The 19283-nt window shown below is 34.3% G+C and overlaps 1 protein-coding gene and 1 pseudogene across 1 annotated transcript; both read left to right on the top strand.

Annotated features, from left to right (window-relative positions):
• The first annotated feature begins 10639 nt into the window (after positions 1-10639).
• On the top strand, positions 10640-12200 carry LOC147383528 (bZIP transcription factor 53 pseudogene; annotated as a pseudogene).
• A 1683-nt stretch (positions 12201-13883) lies between these two features.
• On the top strand, positions 13884-17801 carry LOC147383529 (uncharacterized). Its single transcript, XM_086427725.1, has 2 exons — positions 13884-14155; positions 16954-17801. The coding sequence occupies exons 1-2, from the start codon at positions 14086-14088 to the stop codon at positions 17571-17573; spliced, it is 690 nt and encodes a 229-aa protein (XP_086283851.1). The 5' UTR covers positions 13884-14085; the 3' UTR covers positions 17574-17801.
• The last annotated feature ends 1482 nt before the right edge of the window (positions 17802-19283 follow it).

Below are 19283 nucleotides of genomic sequence, written 5' to 3' on the forward strand. Positions count from 1 at the left end.
ACAACTACTACCCATCTTGAATTTCAAGATTCCATCTCCTTCAACAAAATAAGATTTCCAAAAAAATAAAATAAAATAAAATATTGTTTCTATTGCCACACCAAATGTTATTGAGAGCACTCCAATTCAAATGACAAACAAATAATTCACACATATCTTGAGGTGCTTTAAGTAAAAGTTGGTAAGGCAATAGAAGCTCTCAAAAAAAATAATTAAGGGTCTATTTTTTCTCTTTCTCGTCAAAAGATTGAAGATCGGTGGGTGAAACTAATCAAAACTTTATAGCAGGAGGTTGAAGAAGAGGGCATGCATCTATGAGTCTCTCAGTGAAGGCTGTGGTCAAGGGGATATGTCTTCAATTTGAAAAAAAACCAGGGGTATTTTATATATTTAGCAAAATCAGGAGTGGTAGGTCCAAATCGTAAAAAAAAAAGGTGAGTGATGCATGAAGTCTTACTAGGATTTCTTTAGATTTAAGTCTAATAAATATAAATATGATTCGGTCTTTCTAAGAGAAAATGACTTGACTTCATGTACATGGACGTTGGTTTTGTTAATGAAAAGGATTCAAAGCACACCTTCTCCTGGACCATGAATGGTATCAGATCATTCAATCACTTTATGATCATTTAGAATCCTACATATAACAGATTCTTTTCTAACTAGAGCTGCTTTTGGTGCCAACAAGGTCAAACGCACCTAAAGAAATAAAATGTACATTTTGGTCAAACAAAATGATTACTTGGCCATATAAAAATGTAAAAGACATTATCTTACCTCATTCACTTGCCTTAACTTTTTTTGCATGAGATATTGGTCACATCAAGTGTATGATTGTATAATTTATGGAAAAATCTTTTTTTTCTTGGTATTTTTTGAATCGCTTACTCCTCGAGATTTAGGTTGTAAATCAGATTATGAAATTGTTTTCTTTAATGAAGTTTTCAAATTGTTTGTTTGGACAACAAGGTGGTGTTTGTCAAACTTACTTGAATATCGCAATTCCATCAAGAAAGGTACACAATCCAATAAAGAAAGATCATGGAAGAAAAGGTGAATCTAGAGATTAAAGATCACTAATAAAAAGAGCTTAAATCAAAGAAGTATATAGATTAATGGCAGTTGCGACAGTTACAAGTAACTACCCATCATGTTGATATCCTTCTTGAAATATTGGCTATTAATCTAGGTTGATCTTAAAACATTCGATATAGGGTATGATTTGTTATTCCGCATCTTGATTTATATAGAAATCTAATTATGAATATATAAGCATGCGAATGTTTGAATTGAAAATTAATGCTTGCAAGACATCAACTTGAGTGAGTGGTTTCGAGGTGATTGACATTAGTAAATGAGAAGATAATCCGATTAGGTCCCACACGGGCAAGTGAATGCGTAGAGGACTTTTATTGAATTGATTGTTGAGTTGTAGATGACCCGAGTTATTGTTGGTTGAAAGGACTATGATGTCGAATCCTAAAGAGATACGTGGACGATGAATAAGTCACGAGAATTTGGCCTCCATAATCTTGACAAGTATTCTCCAAGAAGAAAATGATTTTCCCATGATGATGTGAAATTCTTAATGATATTCTGTCATGATCATTCACATCCACAAAACTAAAAACCAACCTTCATTTTGACATTTTCCTAGGTGCAATCAAACATGGGCAAACATTTTAAGAGAAAATCTATTTTCTGACGAATTTATGTTTTTCAATCATACAAATCCTAAGATTTTGTTTGATTATTAGAATATATGTGGGAAAAGTCATATGCAAATAGTTTGTCGATTGTGATTGCACACGAAAAATTAGATTGAGAAAGAACATCGATAAGAATTGAGTGGTTGTGAATGTGAGAAAGTCAGTTTCAAGTTCTCACTCTCCCACATTGTTGAGTGTATATTTTCGTCCACTCTTAGGTGTGTCATACTTAATTAAGTCCCGTGACTCTCTTATATTTATAGTTCTCCCCTTCTCCAACAGATGGATCTTTTGGAGTAATTTGTTCATGGTATCAGAGTGGGCCTTTCTCTCTTCCACGTCATCCAGTTCATATCTCCACATGCTTTGGCCCAGTCCGGTCAATACTCCGAAAAAAAAAAAAGACTCCTTAAGATAAGAGTGTTTGAAAATCAAATTCTTCATAAAAGAAACTAATAATATTTTCTAGGAAAATTGATTTTCCAACAATCAAATAGACCCTAAATGATTGTTGGTTTGAAATATAACAACATAGTCGTCAAAATAGACTCTTTAAACTCCCCCAATAACTTGGTAATGAGTGATTCACTTGATTCATGAAACAAAAATAGAAAATCCAACTTGTGATTTTTCTCATAGAGCTCTTGTTGCTTTCTAATCAAAATAAAGTATGGGTGGTGGGACTTAGAGAGTCTAAATTTTCCAATTTTTCAACCACCCACTCTAACAAAAAGGTTCCATTCTTCAGAGCATTGAGTAGGAATTAGTGATGCCAAAGGGGTCACCAAAGGAAAAACTTTGCACGGCTTCTCTTTGACATTTTTTATTATTTTTTTTTTTGTACTTTTAACTCTTGAGAAAATGGATTGTGGGCAATGGTGATGGCCCATATATCATTATCTTGCCTTTTCAATATTCCACTAATTTTTTAGTGTTTGTTGAGAAATAGTTAGATGGCTAACTGCATGTATTTTAAAATTTAACTGTCTTAATTTGTGCCAAAATCTTCAACAATAAGAAGAAAAAAAAAATTTAATATCAGTTTGAGATTCAAATCTATTATAGGTGATGATGGAACTAAAATAGATAATTATTTGTTTTATACTCACGTGGTCCCATATCCTTGTCTTTCTTTCAATCTCTAATTCCGATCTTCCTCCCTAATCTGATATTATGGTACTTATTGTGTAAATGTCTTGCATTCTGTTGGCACCACGCAAAGTTGCAAGGGAAGTTAAGGGCTTGGGAGTGGAGATCCAGACCTTAGGGTGACAAAAAGGGTAATTGTGTAATATTTTCTTAAGGGTTTATTTTTATTTATTTATTTATTTTTTTGTGGTGGTGGTTGGGGGGGGGGGGGGGGGGGAATAGAAATCTCTAGAATTGTAAAACATGAGAAAATAATAATTGCTTTTGATCTGATCCATGGGCGTAGGTACAATGTTGAACCACGTAAATCCTTGTGTTTTGTGAATTTTTGGTTCTCTTTGTTGTTTCATTTTTTCACAGTTCTGGTATAGACCTGAATTCCATTATGGTGCAATTTTGAACAATAATAAATACGAACAATCACTATTTTCATTCAAGTTTTACAACTCTAAAGATCTTTATTTAAAAAATCGGGAATAGAGAGAAATGTGTCTATCTCCCTTAAGAGAATATTACACAATTGCTTTTTTGTAACCCCCAAAAAATTTGATCACTCAAACCCGTTGACCAGATAGTGGGAACTCCACAACTCAACATACCACCAACAAAATACAAGACATTTACACAACGGGTACAAAATGTGTACTATATGCCTTCTTCGTCCCCACCACATTGATCATGCTTTTGTCACCCCACTCATGACCAATCTATGTGCATCGATTTATTTCGGCCAATATATACAAATATAACTTCTGATAGAATTGGGCTTTGATGCAATTGAAAGCATATTGGGTCCAAATCGGGTATTGATCTGATGGGCTTTCTACTGTTTGGGTTTGGATTTAACCTTTTAACTCAAAATGAAAGGTGGATTGCAATCAAAGATATTAGGCCCATTGGTGGCTAAGCTGGGATCACAATAAACTTAATTTGATTAAATATAGTTCTGAAAAATCTATGAGAGACCCTTTAAAGTTTAAAGTCACTTATTTAAGTCACAAACCTAAGTTTCTCTGTATAGGTTAGACTAGGTTTTCTAATCTGACATTTGTGGATCCAGTATAGTGCATTAGAGGAGTGTTGTTGATGGACTTGGTTTGGGCTACACTGGGCCAAGGTATACCCATATTAGTATGAAAATAGGCTACTATAGCCCATGCATAGTCACAAAGTCAGAGTAGGGATTTAAATCGGCACGGGAAAACTTCGGAAAAAAAGTTAAAAATGAGAAAAAAGCTGAAAAAAAATGATGAATATAAACGATAAAAATATATATTAAAAGTTAAGAAAAAAATATATATCTAATGAAAATTCATAAAATCAAGTTATTATCATTAAATCCCATATATTTTACATTTATGAATGATCAAATTCTATTATGCATAAAATCCCACATTTCAAAAAAAGAGAGAAAATGTTTAAAATTTTGTCCCTGTGAAAAAAAAAAGGGGGGAGGGGAGTCGGCGATTTTTGTTACACAGGAAAAAGTTGTGTGTTTTTCATACAGTTTTATCGTTAAGGATGCGAGTCACATTTTAAGCGCGACCTTTTCAAAAAATCGCCGATTTTTGTTACTATGGGCCCAAGCTGAAGCCAAGTTTTTTAAGTCATCTTTTGGGCCAGGTTCAAGTCTATTTCTACCCTGATCCAAAGACATTACTGACCAGACCCAAGCCCATTAGCACATAATATAATAACAAGAAAAACCCATCTCAATGTTATATGAAGTCTGCCATATAGCACTTTCTGGGCTCTGAGTCCATGGCTTGTTTGGCCCATCTCTTACTGAACTTATGTACAACAATGAGCTTCAAATTTTCGACCCATTAGATTCTACATTTTTTTTTCTTTCTTACACTTGGGCCATAAGGGTTAGATAAAACATGGGTCTATGGACCAAAATAGAGTAGAGTAAAATGGTCAATGTTTTAAGAGCCGAATCGATTATAGGACCAGTTCTATGGTTAAACTAAGCGAACAATTCTCGCACTTTTAAAAGTATCCAATAAATGTAAATTAGTCGAACCAAATCGAACCATGATTCAAATCACGATCTCATCAATTTGACAAATTTGTGGTCCTATAATTGATTCGGCTATTAAAACATTGCTCTGAAGCTTCTAAGGGTGGTTCTTCTTGATGGCAATGTTCATCATTTTGGCCCCTCAGCAACTTTTTTGGTATTTTTAAAATAAAAGAGGCAGATCTACTTGACTAACACCATTAAAATACAAGTCACGAGCCATAAAGAAGTCAAGGTGACACCAATATACAAATAATGCATTTAATGGACAAACGTGCTTCTTAGTGATTAAACAAACAAAGCACCAACTTGTTTCAAAAGAAGCTCATTGATTCAATAATCAAAATTGATTGAACCCATTAACCAATAATCAATTTTCAAGAGCATCACAACTCTGCACCCATTTTTCTAATAAATAAAAAATCCTTTTAGACACAATGTACCCATTTAATTAAGTGAAGTTAGTTGCAAATCCCAAACCTAATCTAGTTTAAGGTCTCTTTGACTAGTTTGATTTGAACAAGGAAAATAAAATGCTGGAGTGACTTTAAAATTCACTCAATTTCCCACTTTGTTGCTGTGATGTGTGTATGGAATCATAGATTCTTTTCATCACGATGCGAGTGAAATGCATCTATGGTTCTCTGTAAATCTCCACATCAGCAAAGTGTGAAATGGAGTGAGTGTTAAAGTCACTCCAACATGACTCATTGAACAATTAAACTATTTTTTTTTTAATTTTTATTGTTGAGTCGTATTGGAGTGTCTTCAATTCACACTTTACTGATGTGGAGGTGGGCACAAAATCATAGATGCTTTTCACTCGTGACTCGATGAAAAGTATTAATGATTCTATACACACCAACATGTCAACAAAGTGTGAATTGAGATCAATCTTAAGGTCACTTCAGCATTATTCTTTATCCTTCTCTTTGATTTTATTTCAATTTTAAAATGTATATGAGAAAATTAGGAGTTAAATCAATTTGAGTACCAAAATTTTGAATAAATGAAATCCATAAATGTGGATGTGAGCTCTCCGTCGTTGCCAAACAAGGTTTGAAAAATAGTCCAAATCTCTAGATATCTTCAAAGTGGGTTGGTTTTATGTCTACTTCAAACGTTTGACTGTGTCGATCCTTTTTCATTAGTCGTTATTGGATTACATACATCACTTATAATGATCCCAACTAAAACTCACAATGAAAAAAAGAAAAAGTGTCACGCCGCAGTGACCTCAAGATTGACCTCATATTGCACATCTTAACATGAAAGTGGATAGGAGTCATATATGCTTTTTTTCTTGTACCTCGAAAAAATATCTAGGGTTCCCATACACTTTCATGTCAGGTGTGTGCGATATGAAGTCCAATCTTGAGATCACGTCAGCATTATTCTTTTAAAAAAAAAAAGTTAAGGGAGAAGAAAATTTGAAAATGAATTTCACAATTCATATAAAAATCACTAAGAAAATATTCTCACAAACTAATTTTTCCGCTCAGGTGAAAAGCAGAAAATCGATAGGATTCTTCATTTCCACATTAATAATTCATATAAATTAGTTTACCATCATTTTAATATATAATATTAATTAATATAATTTAAATTAATATCAATTACGAATAACGTTCATGTGGACAACCAAACATAGGAGTTCATTGTGAGAGTTTTGTCAACTATCGAGACTTCGAGTTTCAAATAAGCCTGAATTTTATTTTTCATTTTCATCTTTGTCATCTTCTAATTATTAATTTTATTTTATTCTTGTCTCTACTCATTAATCTGACCTAATTGGGTGGGAATTTTATCTTTTATGTCGAAAGAAAATCAATTAAATTAGATTGTGGTGGCCTAACACAACCAAAAACAATGTTGGTCATTGGTGGCAAAGAAGACAAGAATTAGCTAGTAATTAAACTCTTATTGCTCGCGGCCTACCAATATGATTCTAATAAAACAAAAAAACAAAAAAAAAAAAAAAAGTGTCCACAAATTTGTAATTTTTAATACTAAAAACATCTGAACACGCTCATTCATGCATTTAAAAACAACACCATAAATCAATGGTCGGCCATTATTAACAAGGATTTCAACGTATGGTATTTGTTGATTACTTCTGTCATAAAGTAAAAGGAGCCGTCCATCGTACTCGTGTCGTTCACATGTTACAAATGTATGTCCCACCTAACGCCACCCCCTACATCGTAGAACCATAGATTATTTGTCTTGGGATATTTAGAATCATAAATCTTTTCTTGTGTATCCCGAGGCAAATGATCTACGGTTGTGTGATGGGAGTGTACGTCATAGGGGGGCGTCAGATTATCACGACTCATCTATCTATGAACAAATTGTCTTTCAAATCATCTAAAATATCATGACGGATCAAATGTAGCGTAGATTTTGCTGGTTTGTTGTCTTATTGGGATATGCAGAATCATAAATCTTTTCTTATGTATCCCGAGGAAAATGATCTACGGTTCTATGATGGGGGTGTACGTCAAATCATCACGACTCATGTATTTAAAAACAAATTGTCTTTCAAAGCATCCAAAATATCACGACAGATCAAATGTAGCGTAGATTTGCTTGTTTGTTGTCTTGGCCAATTGGGTCCTTGATAGAATATATATATATATATATATATATATATGGGATTGTGAATGGATAGATGCCTGATTGGATTGGGATTGATATGAGATTGATCTAATAAGGTTGGACTGGATATCGGATTTGACCCATTTAAGATTATTAGATTTTTATCCGATTCCTGTATTAGGAATCTAGTCCAATAACATTATGATCGATAAAATCTGATTGATATACAAAATCTAAATAAACTCCCTATATTTAAATAAAATATGTAATATAATTTACATTAATTCTCACATTTTATCGGGACATGGTTGATCCAATAAGATAGCGAAACCCAAATCCTTGGTCTAGATCCAAAGTTATCAACCCTGATTGACAATCCTAATTATTTCCTATAATTTGATTATCATCTAAAATTAGCCCATGTAAGTCTAAGTTCTTATGATTTCTCAATGCAATGTTAAAAAATAGGAAAATGCTAAGTAACATTGAAATTTACATCGTTTCACACATTGCTAATGTGTATGTGTACAAAATCATAGATGATTTTCATCGAGATCCAAGTGAGAAGCATCTATGGTTCAATGCACACCAATGTGTGAAACGATGTCAATTTCAATGTTACTCCAACACGGCTCTGAAAAAAAAATTATTTATGACCATGCACTTGGATAAAAATTAGGCTAGTGATTTTCTGACTCGAAAATTTTCACTTGGTTTGTACTTAGCTTACATGGCAAGGGAACATAATCGTGGATCTTTTGTCTGTGTATCCCGAAGAAAAAGATCTATGATTTTATGTCGTTTCTCGTTAGTCCCGTACAAACATAATGAAAATTTTCAAGTTAGAAAATCACGACTCAAAAAACTAGGGTTGTTGTAACAACTCAAATAACCAAATTCTTGTTCTTATCCAATTTGCTAAATTTGCTAGCATGATAACGATTGATCTCAACAACTCTCTTGTAGCTTTATTTCCTTTTGTGATGCTATTGTTACAGTTAGCATTGCGGGACTTTATAACTTCTCATGGATTTACTATAAAGTTTTGGAAGAATTTAAGGGTCTGTTCTTTATAGCTTGCAACTTCAACTGCAGGCTTCTATGCTTGGGAGAAGCAGAAGCTTAGAGTTTGGGAAGTTGTTTTTAGGAAAAAATTATTCATTAGAGAAGTTGAAAAATATTGGGCTCTGTAAAGGAACCTAAAATTGATGTTTATTTGATAGCTTCTAGTTGGTGGCTTCTAAAAAATTTATCAATTTGCCCTTATATGTACAAAAACTATCAAATGATATATTTTTGACATAAGAAGACAAAAAATATTAATACAAACATATAATTATCAAATTACCCTTACATATACAAAAATTCATACAAACACATAATCCCCAATTAATGTTGAAGATATATTCTTATTTTTTTCAAATTTTAATTAATTTATTTTTTAATTATTAATTATTTTTTATAATTGTTAAAATATTAGAAAAATAAGCTTCATATTATTTATTTTTTAATTATCTTTTCTTTTCTCATTACTCTAATAAAATATTTGATATAAATTTTTTTATTATTATTATTATTTTATAATAATATAGATTTTTATTATTATTAATTATTTTTAGTTTTATAATTACTATTATCTTTTCTTTTCTCATTACTCTAATAAAATAATAATATAAATTTATTTATTTATTTATTTATTATTATTTAGTTTTAAAATTATTATTATTTATTTTATAATAATATAGGTATTATTATTATTATTTAGTTTTAATTTTATAATTATTATAATTATTTATTATGTATTTTATTTTTTTCTTTATTCACCTTAACTTGGTGGAATATTGTTTAAAGATGAACGGTGGTTCAATCATTTCAGTTAAAGCTGTTTTTGTTTTTAGTTTTTCACAAAAGCTCATTCACGAAGCATCTCAAAGTTGACTTCAAAGAAAAGTCATTTTAGAGTTTAATTTGAAGCTCAATAAGCCTATAAAGCCCAAACGAACATCAACTTGCAGGTTTTTTTTTGCTTAAAAGTTCGAAAAGCCAAATAATCCCAAACGAACAAGCCTTAAAAAACTTACAACCCTAGAATTTGTTGAATTATTCAAAGTCATAATTATTAATCTTATCTGATTTGGATTATATATGGAAAGAGAATTCTAGAGATTATTTATCACAAAATTTTGGAGGATGCAATGATGTAAGATTTTTGAATTGTGATAATTTGACTACTCCTCGTGAAAAACTCAATCAACTGCACTTTTATGGGGATGTGCAGTTCTGTATCCCAAAAAGTACATATATATGGTTCTCACACATGTCACGTCAGGGGAGTTGATTGAGTATGCCAAGTGGGGTAGTCAGATTATCATGACTCAATATTTTTAGATCAATTGCCAAGTAAGGGGGTCTGCCTCATCCACAATTACTTTCCAAAAAAAATGGGATTTTGTATAAAATGCATTTAAAATATTTTTAAATGTCCCAATGTGACTACTTAAATGATGTCACGTGACAAGGTATTGGACGGGGCATGACATTCAAGAATTAGTTTTGATGGATAAGATTGCATCATAAATTAGGCAAAGTCCCACGGACACCTGATTTTGATATTCTAATTAGAAAGTCTTCACTTAGTTATGGGCATGAAATCATATATATGTTTTCTCGAGATACAAATTTTTGTGAGGATTTGTATTTTTGTATTATGAGGAAACAAATCTATGATTTCCTGTCCATTTCACATCGGCCGAGTATTTACCGAATGAAGACCTTCTAGTTAGAAAATCATTATTTAAAATAATATATAATTTCAGAAATCCAAATATACTGATTAAAATGTTTTTTTATTAGGTCTCATATCTGTTAATTTAGAGACCTAATTTTGAACATCTCTTACTTCCAAAAAAAAAAAAAAGAAGCTAATTTCGAAAATTCAAAAATACTAATTAAAATATTTTTAATTAGGTCTCATATCTTAATATTACACAGCTGTACTAGATATAGGTGAGTTGGCTAACATTACCTCTTCAGGTCTCCACCCAACCACTCATATTGGGGGCCATATTCCTTCAAATTTCTCAACTTGTTGAAAAATATTATAAAAGTCCCTAAAGTCCCCACCTTTTCTTCTATAAAAACCCCAATTTCGATATCTGAAACCCTTCTTTCCTACTCCGTCGGTTTCCTTTACTTCTTGCGTAAACCCTCTTAGCTTTTCTTTCTTTTTAAGCTTCTTTCTTTCTTGGGTTCTTCGTTTTTCAGGCTTTTGCGTTCGGAGGAGATTGTAAGATAAGTATCTTCTGTGTAACTTTTTTTTTGGTTCTCTGATAAATTTCTTTGCTTTTTGATTTGTTCGATCGGTGGGTTTCTTTGATTTCGTGGGTAGATTGTTGTTTAGATCAAAAGCCATTGAGGAATTTTCGTTTGATTGGGGGTTGATTGTTTTCCCCAATTTTTCTGTTAAATTTCCTCATTTTCGAGAAACCCAATTCTGAAATCTTGTTGTTCTCTGATGTTTTGAGCTGTTTTGTCTTTGATTCTGCTGATTTTAGAAAATTCCAGTTCTCAAAATTTGATTTTTCGTGAACATTTGGTTTCAATCAAGTTCTCCTGCAGTTTTCGTGCTTGGAAGGAAAACCCTAATTCTAAAATCTAGATTTTTTGTGGGCAAATCTGGGTTTTCTCATCATACTTTGGTGAAACCTTTCTGGTTTTGATATCAGATTCACAGCTTGGGTTTTATACTCCCAATTGTGTTACAGATTCTGTGATTTCTCTGTGGATTGTAATTGGGGGGTTGTGGTAATGGTAATGAAGTTTCTTTGACAAACCCTTCTCTAATCTTTATGGGCTACGCGACTCTTCTGCGTGGATACTGTCTTCTCCAATCATTCTCAGTTGTGTTCCTCTACTGGTTTTATGTGGTCTCCTGAGCAAGTTATCATCACTTGTTTTACTTAATTTTGTTCAACCCTAATAAACCCCAATCTAAATCCAATTATAATCATCTTGGAATAATTTCGAACTCCGGGAAATAAGTATGTCGTTGGTGCAAAATGTAAGCTCGAGCTCCGACGGAGACCCACAAAATGTGGTTTTTGATGAGCGAAAGAAGCGAAGAATGCTCTCAAACAGAGAATCTGCCAAGCGTTCACGGATGAGGAAGCAACAACACTTGGATGATCTGCTAAACCAAGTAGCCCAATTGCAAAAAGAAAACAATGAGATCTTGAAACAGGTTAATGCCAATACACAGCTCTACATCAATGTTGAATCAGAGAACAACATTTTGAGGGCTGGGGTTACTGAATTAGGCAATAGACTACAGTCGTTGAACTCTGTCCTCCATATCGTGGAGGAGGTTAGCGGGTTTTCCATGGACATCCCTGAAATGCCGGATCCTTTGATGAAACCATGGCAGCTTCCTTGCCCATCCCATCCAATCATGGCTTCAGCAAACATGTTTCAGTGTTGAATCTCTTAGCTGTATTGTGATAAGTCTCTTCTTTGGGAGTCTTCATGTTGTTGGTTTTTTCTTTTTTTTGGCATCTATGTGTTTGTGTTGTTCATCTAGATGTTAGTGTTTGGTGTCTAGTTTATATTGTATCTTCAGCTGATATGTTAGTTTTTTTAGTGGTCTATGGATGATTGTCTTGAAATGGAAATAATGTAGGGTTTTTTTTTTTTTGGTGGATTCATGTTTGATATTCATGGGTTTGCGTGGTATGGATGTTAAACAATTAGATTGACTCTCAAGCTCATGTTTGGGACATATTTGTTTGTTAATGTTTTTCTTACTTTAATTATCTACTTTGATCAGCAAAATGTTTTCGAAACAGGTTCCTACAGGTTTAGATATGTTAAAACCTTATAGCTTGTGCCACCACTGTACAGGGAAGGTGACTCTGGGCAAGCCAATACTCTTCTATTATTAGGACCCTTGGAGTCGTGGTTTTAAAACTCGGTTTCGCGTCTGGTCTCGTCTGTGCCAGATACTGAGTCGTCTTGGATGAGTTTTTCAATACATTTGAGACGTCTCATTCAAAAATGAACATGGGGTTATAAATCTCGTCCGAAAAAATTAACTTGTCCGTCCATCTCATCCATGCCGGATACTCAAACGAGTTTTGAAACCATGCTTGGAGTTCATTATTGTTGGATTTTGTCTTTTTTGATATGTGGTGAAATAAATAATTTCACCATTGGATTGGAGAACTATAGAATGTAAATGTTGTAATGCACCCAAATCTGACTATAATTGGCTTGCACTAAACATCTTACTGAGAAAACTGTGGCAATGGTGGAGATGTATGTCGTGGATGCCTACATATGTATGGTGGCCTGCATTCTTGTTGTTCTAATTGTTCACCAAGTAAAACCCAATAAGCTCTACACAATACGGAAAGGTTCCATCCAAGGTGGGATTCTTGTTTTGGCTAGTCGCGGTGGAGGGCATTCTATCCTCACACCATGAATCACTTGATCAATTGGGTCGATAGATCATCTTTTGATTTATTATTGGTCCTTTGCAACCACTCGCATAGAGAGAATCTTTTGAGTCTCGCATGAATCATGATAGTTAAATTTTTTTTAAAGATCCAATTAATGTTGCTAAATTACTCATCACAACCACCTTAAAAAAAATATAATATTTTTCATTCAGTAGGAAGCTATACTGAAAATTTACACAATCTTATTTTACAAGTTCTAAGGGCATTACTTCTTGTACGACAAACCCTAGTTGAAATTTAAGTAGGTTCAAATAAGAAGAAGAAGAAAAGAAAAGTGAGAAATAATAAGGAGGAGGAGATGAATCCTAGTTGAAACTTAAGTATGTTCAAAGAAGAAGAAAAATGAGAAAGTGAGAAATACTAAGAAGAAGGAGATGGGGTTTTGGTAGGGATAATGGGTGAATGCAGCAAAAGAAAAAAAAAAGTGGGTGTACATAATCCAGCCCAATGTGCAATCCATCTAGTAAGTCATTATCAGTATATTAAGCTTTAATGTTCTTCTAATACAAACTTTTTGATGACTTAAAACGGGTAATTTTAGGATTTCTTGTTCAAATGGGCCCTCGTATGTTTGTTCTCCTCGGCCACCACTTAGGGTCAAGGTCTGAGTCTTCATTGAATCTGCCTTAGCCACCAAAGTAGAGGTAGAGACTAGAGAGCTGAAACCATCTACTGTTGATCTTGATGGTTCATGTTGAAACGTCGAGATCAACAATTGTAACAAAGTTGATCTCAATGATTGATGTTCAAATATCAATATTGATTCATTTACTTGGACGATTGTCAAAAGTAATCTAGACCACTAGATCAAAGCCAAAGGTGACCATTCGATTCATCTCTCAAATAATTAGAGGAGGGTGCCTTAAGTAATTTTCCCAAAAGTACACACTTGACACTCCAATTTGGTCGTCTTTTCTGTTAAAACGCGTCTTTAACTAAGGCGAGACTTAGAGAGCTCTTTAAAATTACTCGCTTTGAATCAGATTCCTCTTTCTTTCTAGACTAATATTTCCATTTCCAACCATAATTCTGGACAAAGAAGAAGTAAATTTTAGGACTTAGGGTTGGGATTTCCAAGCTCTCTTGAGAAGCCATGGATTTGCAGAAAAAGAGGATTCAGCTTCTTCTCTTCATTGCAGGCGTCATTGTTCTCAGCATCACTGGTATCTATCTAATCAATCCCACTTATCTCCCCAAGTTTTCTATGAATCTATAAGAAAAATCACAACTTTTTTTTACTATTGCTTGGAATTTTAAGTTTTTTTTTTCAAAATCTACTCTTTTTGTTCTGTAAATCATTTCAAACTGTTGTTCTGATCTGTTTGCTACACTATTGAATTAGCTTAATCTATCGATCTCCACTGTTCCTCTTGTGTTAATTTTTTTTTATGGTTATCTTTTTGTTTCTTTGTGGGTTTGCTTAAATTTAAATGACTAGTGAGTGATTATTGGACTCTTGTGGTTTGTGAAGAACTTGAATATTAGTGAAAAATCTATTTATTGTATAATTCCATACATTTGGGGATCTTATTGATTTGAGGAGTAGAAGCATTTTGTAAAAGACCTGAGAGTATCACCCTAGAACATGGTTTTAATTCAAGTCCGAGAGACAAGTCGTCTCTCAAAGACATAGTTTATTCTAATCCTAAGGCTTTTTTTTTTTTTTTTTAAACCTCATCCGAGACTACTCAAATAATCAGATATCTCATCCGAGACGAGACATCAAAACATGTTTTAAAATCATGCCCTAGAAGTGCAGCTATTCTTGGTGACTAATCTAGAATTACGTGCTTGTTAATATTTATCAATTTTTTCCTTGTGAGTGTCGTTGAGGATCATGGTATGTGATTGAATATACAACGAAAGGGGTTGGGTCGGGGGGGAATGTGATTGAATGCAAATTAACATCAGGATTATTTTAGCTAGCTTGCATGTAGTCTCGGTTTATGGACCTGTGCTTTGGGAGTTAGAAGAGCTTTGTCAATCTATGCTCTAACCTCATTATGTTTACTTTCTCTTCTCTAAAGATTGCTCTTTGATGCAACCATCAACTAGGGTTTGATCCTCTGCACAAAGACTAACCAAATGAGAAGATAAGCCAACTCAATTCAATTTCATAGCTTCAAGCAATGACCCTTAATTAATTTGGGTTGTCCAAATAAAACCCAAATTTTCTAAATTAATAATTGCTCATTGCCTCTTTCAATACAACATCGGTTCTTCGGATAAAGAACTCTTTCCTTCCTATCAAAGATTCCATTCCTTTCCAACGTAAAGTTTACTATAATAATACCAAAATAGGAATTTACTTTATATAGTAACTTCCATGACTAACTATAAATACTAAATATGGGATCTACCATAAAAAAAGGTAGTAAAAAAGAAAATCTTCTTGAGATTCCTTCTAGAACTTCTCTACTTCTTCTGTTGAGAGGTTTGATGTGGCATTGCATGGGTGCATCGAGTGATAGATGCTCATGTATCAGCATTTGTTCATGCCATGGTTATTGTCATTAGTCAGTAAAACTTGTGATTCTTTAGTGCACCATATATCAGGTTTTGACTGAATTGGATGAAGCTCGGAAATATGGTTACACATCATTTTGTGTAAGATCTTGTGCTTGAATAACAGTTATCATCAAAGCTTTCTCCCAAAAGTTCGGGGTCTGCTGAACTGATCTTGTTCCTCCATTCAATTCTGTTTGCTTGAATAATATAGTATAGTACATTGTAGAAATACTTACAATGAAATAAATAGGTTGTCATATATAATATGTAATCATTTCGTGACTTCAAAAATATGCTAGTCACAAGCATATTTGATGGTATAATCATTCAACTACTCTCCTTTATCGGATAATGATTCTTTTCTTTTTCTTCTTTCTTTTAATGAGTGAGCCATGCAAATTCTTTACTATAGTATAAGTTTGAAGATAATTTACATGACAATTGAGTGCTTTTTATGTTTTTTGTTTATATTTGGTAGAACAATTTTTTTCTTGTTATCTATCGACACTAGTAAGTAAGGTATCTTTGAATAGTGTTTTAAAAGATGGAGACATGAAACGATGTGTTGGACCCTCAAGTTGCATGGGGCATGAACCTCATGGTCCCACCATTTGAAAAAAACTATAATAAATGAAAAAGATGTAGGATGTTAGTAGAAGGTACTACCTCAGTGAGGTGGTAAAAGTCTGTGCATTGTCATACCCCAGACCTGGGATCAAAAACCACCTTAACACTTAAACCTATATATAAAATAAAATGTACGCGATTAGTAGAATAAATAAAATAATTATAAATAGTTATATGGGCTTGGGGTTCACCTCACTGGTTATGCCTCTTAGGACATGCTTCGAGGACTTCTGTTTACGTCTCACCTCAAGGTGCATACATCACACGCTTAGTGAACACCGCTTTGACATTCTTACAATTGGGCTGAAAATTGGATGAGAAGCTTCGAATTTTTAAGGATATTGGAGGATGATTTGTCTCAGAAAGGAGGTGAATCTTAAAGGGAAGCTACTGATCAGAAAAAAAAAATCTTCAAGGGAAGAAAACTCTAGATTTGATTTTACAGAGATTTTAAACCATGATAAAGGTGGTTCCATAATATATTAACCAACTAACAGATATGTAGATTGTCACTTAAGTGTATGGAAATAGCTAATTTTTGCAATCAGGTGTTGTCTACAGTTGGTGCTGGATAAGTGGGTCGGGATTGAACCCATAACATCAAGGACTGATGTAGAGCTCCATTTGATGACAATAAGAGGAACTCACTCCACTTTTCAGTGGATCTGTGAGCTCAAGAAGACGTGAATTTGTGAATCAAGAAGTTGATGCGAGAACTCATAAGGATAATAATGGATCTTTCACATGTATATTCAAACATTGTTCTTTGATTCTCTATGCTTGAAGCTTATAAAAGAAATTTGTGCTTATACTTTACTCTTTGCAGCTGAAAAATGCCGACAACTGGTTGGAGAAGAGGCTGCGTCCAAAAGTGGGCAGTTTACACTACTAAACTGCTTTGATATGAGCAGTGGAAGCGTTGCATGTGCAGTTAAGGAGGGTGTAAAGCTCTATTTCTACAACATCAGAGCATCTCACGTTGAGGGAGTAAGGCACCGTGCATTAGAAACTGCCTTGGCTGACGCTTTGTCACAGGGTCTGGATGTCAAGGCTGCAGCCAAGCAGGCACAGAAGGAAGCCGCGAAGGCGGCAAAGCTGGCTTCACGACAAGCCAGACGCATCATAGGCCCCATTATTTCTTCGGGATGGGACTTTTTCGAAGCAATTTACTATGGAGGTACTTTGACTGAGGGGTTCCTGAGGGGCACTGGAACTTTGTTCGGGGCCTATGCAGGAGGGTTCCTTGGGGAGCAACGGCTTGGGAGGTTGGGTTATCTTGTGGGAAGCCATTTGGGAAGTTGGGTTGGAGGTAGGATTGGATTAATGGTGTACGATGTGGTCAATGGAGTTCACTACTTACTCCAGTTTGGTCAAGAAGCAAGCACAATTTATGAAACTCCTGCATATGAAAGCTCTGAAGATTCTTACGAGGAGGTAATATATTGAGGTTACTTAATGGTTCTTTTTCCTTTCTGTAATTAAACTTGATATTAATTGAATGTAATACAGTAGGTTGTTTTGACTCATCTCCTAGTTGTGACCAGTCAAGTGTATGTGTATGGCTTTGCTGTCTCTGTTACTTATTCACTCGCGGTAAAGACGTGGACTTGGGAGTTGGGATTGACCATCTCTTATAAATCTACATGATATGATTGGCCCCTTTTAATTATTCCACTGATTTCGGACGTAATGTCATTGAAGTACAAATGTATCCATTTCTATATTTCACCCAACAATGTGGGTGCACTAGGTTTGGGAAGGTCTCTCTCTGAAATTTTGAGGACATTGGTTTGCAGCAGTGTTCCTTAAATTTATGAGTGAATACTAGCGACTGGCTTACGAGTCTATGATGCCTGCCATTCTCCATTTTATGACTACATTTCCCTGAATTTGGTGTGGCAATGTAAATTCTCGAGTGGGGGTAGGGGAAGGGAAAAGGGTTATCTGCGAGTTGGTAGGTAAGTGGGTGAAGATGGATATTGGAACTTGCATACTTGCATCGACTGATGTCCATTGCACATAAACTTGTTCACTTTTGCTTCTTAACTAAGCCATCTGGCATAAATTATGGAAAATCTCTACTCGAAGAGGACCAACCAAAATCAAACTGAAACAAAAAATAAAGACCCTCTTTTCACTTGGATTATAAATGCCTTTGTCCAGAAAATTGTGATGGTTCTACAGCAAGAAAATTTCCTTAAGTCGTGATAATCTGACGCCCTCCCTCTGACATATGCCCCCATCACAGAACCGTAGATTATCCTGAGGCAAATGCTCTATGGTTCATTGATGGGGGCGTATATCAGAGGGGGGCGTCATAAAATCATTATTCATTTCCTTATGCGACTCAACAATTGGAAAAATTCCTGGTTCAGGCACTATTACTGTTTTTTTTTGCTTTCTTTCTTTTCTTATAATTGCTGCAGTCTGACCGATTCTTCAACGCCCTCAAAGGCCATGGTGCACTTTACCTTTTAGTTGTTCCTTTGAGAGCCACGAATACGCTGCACAAGAGAGCATCATGCATGTCCTTTGGGAAATGGATAAGTGGCCACACAAGTATTGCGTAAACACTTCTGTCATGGCATCATATCGTGATACATGCAAAGATTGTCCAGGCGATGTTGTGAAAGATTCCGAAAGCAAAGCTATTCCTTTGTGAAAGCACATTGATCATTACTACACAGTTTGATAAGATACAACTAGATTGATTCAGCTGCTGTTAAGTCACACCCGAGATATATCATCTATGAGTCCTCCATTTGTGTCGGGGGATCCGGCTGGAGAGGAACCGTAAGGTCTTTGACGTGAAGGAGAATTCATGCATGAGATGTCATTTATATATATATTTTTTATTTTGGGACTCATTATCTCTTGGAGCAGGATCTTGAAGGAATTTAGTCGATTTTTTTTTCTTTTTCGAAGACTTTGTGTGTAAGCGCTATTCAATGTGTGGTGATTGATCTATTGTGGTTAATTTCCTTTGTTCCTCTTTTATTATTATTTTTTCCCATTGGTGTATGAGAAGTAGAAGTTGATGCGATAATAAAAGTTTTATATTTTCCCTCTTGACTGGAAAAATGGTTTTCTTGCGTCCACCTTTTGGAAAATGATTTCTCCCCCTTACTATTCTTCTCTCACAATTAATTCCACCAC

Source organism: Akebia trifoliata, chromosome 16 (genome assembly GCF_017979445.1).
Source record: "Akebia trifoliata isolate Shusen 1 chromosome 16, ASM1797944v1, whole genome shotgun sequence".
Classification (NCBI taxonomy): domain Eukaryota; kingdom Viridiplantae; phylum Streptophyta; class Magnoliopsida; order Ranunculales; family Lardizabalaceae; genus Akebia; species Akebia trifoliata.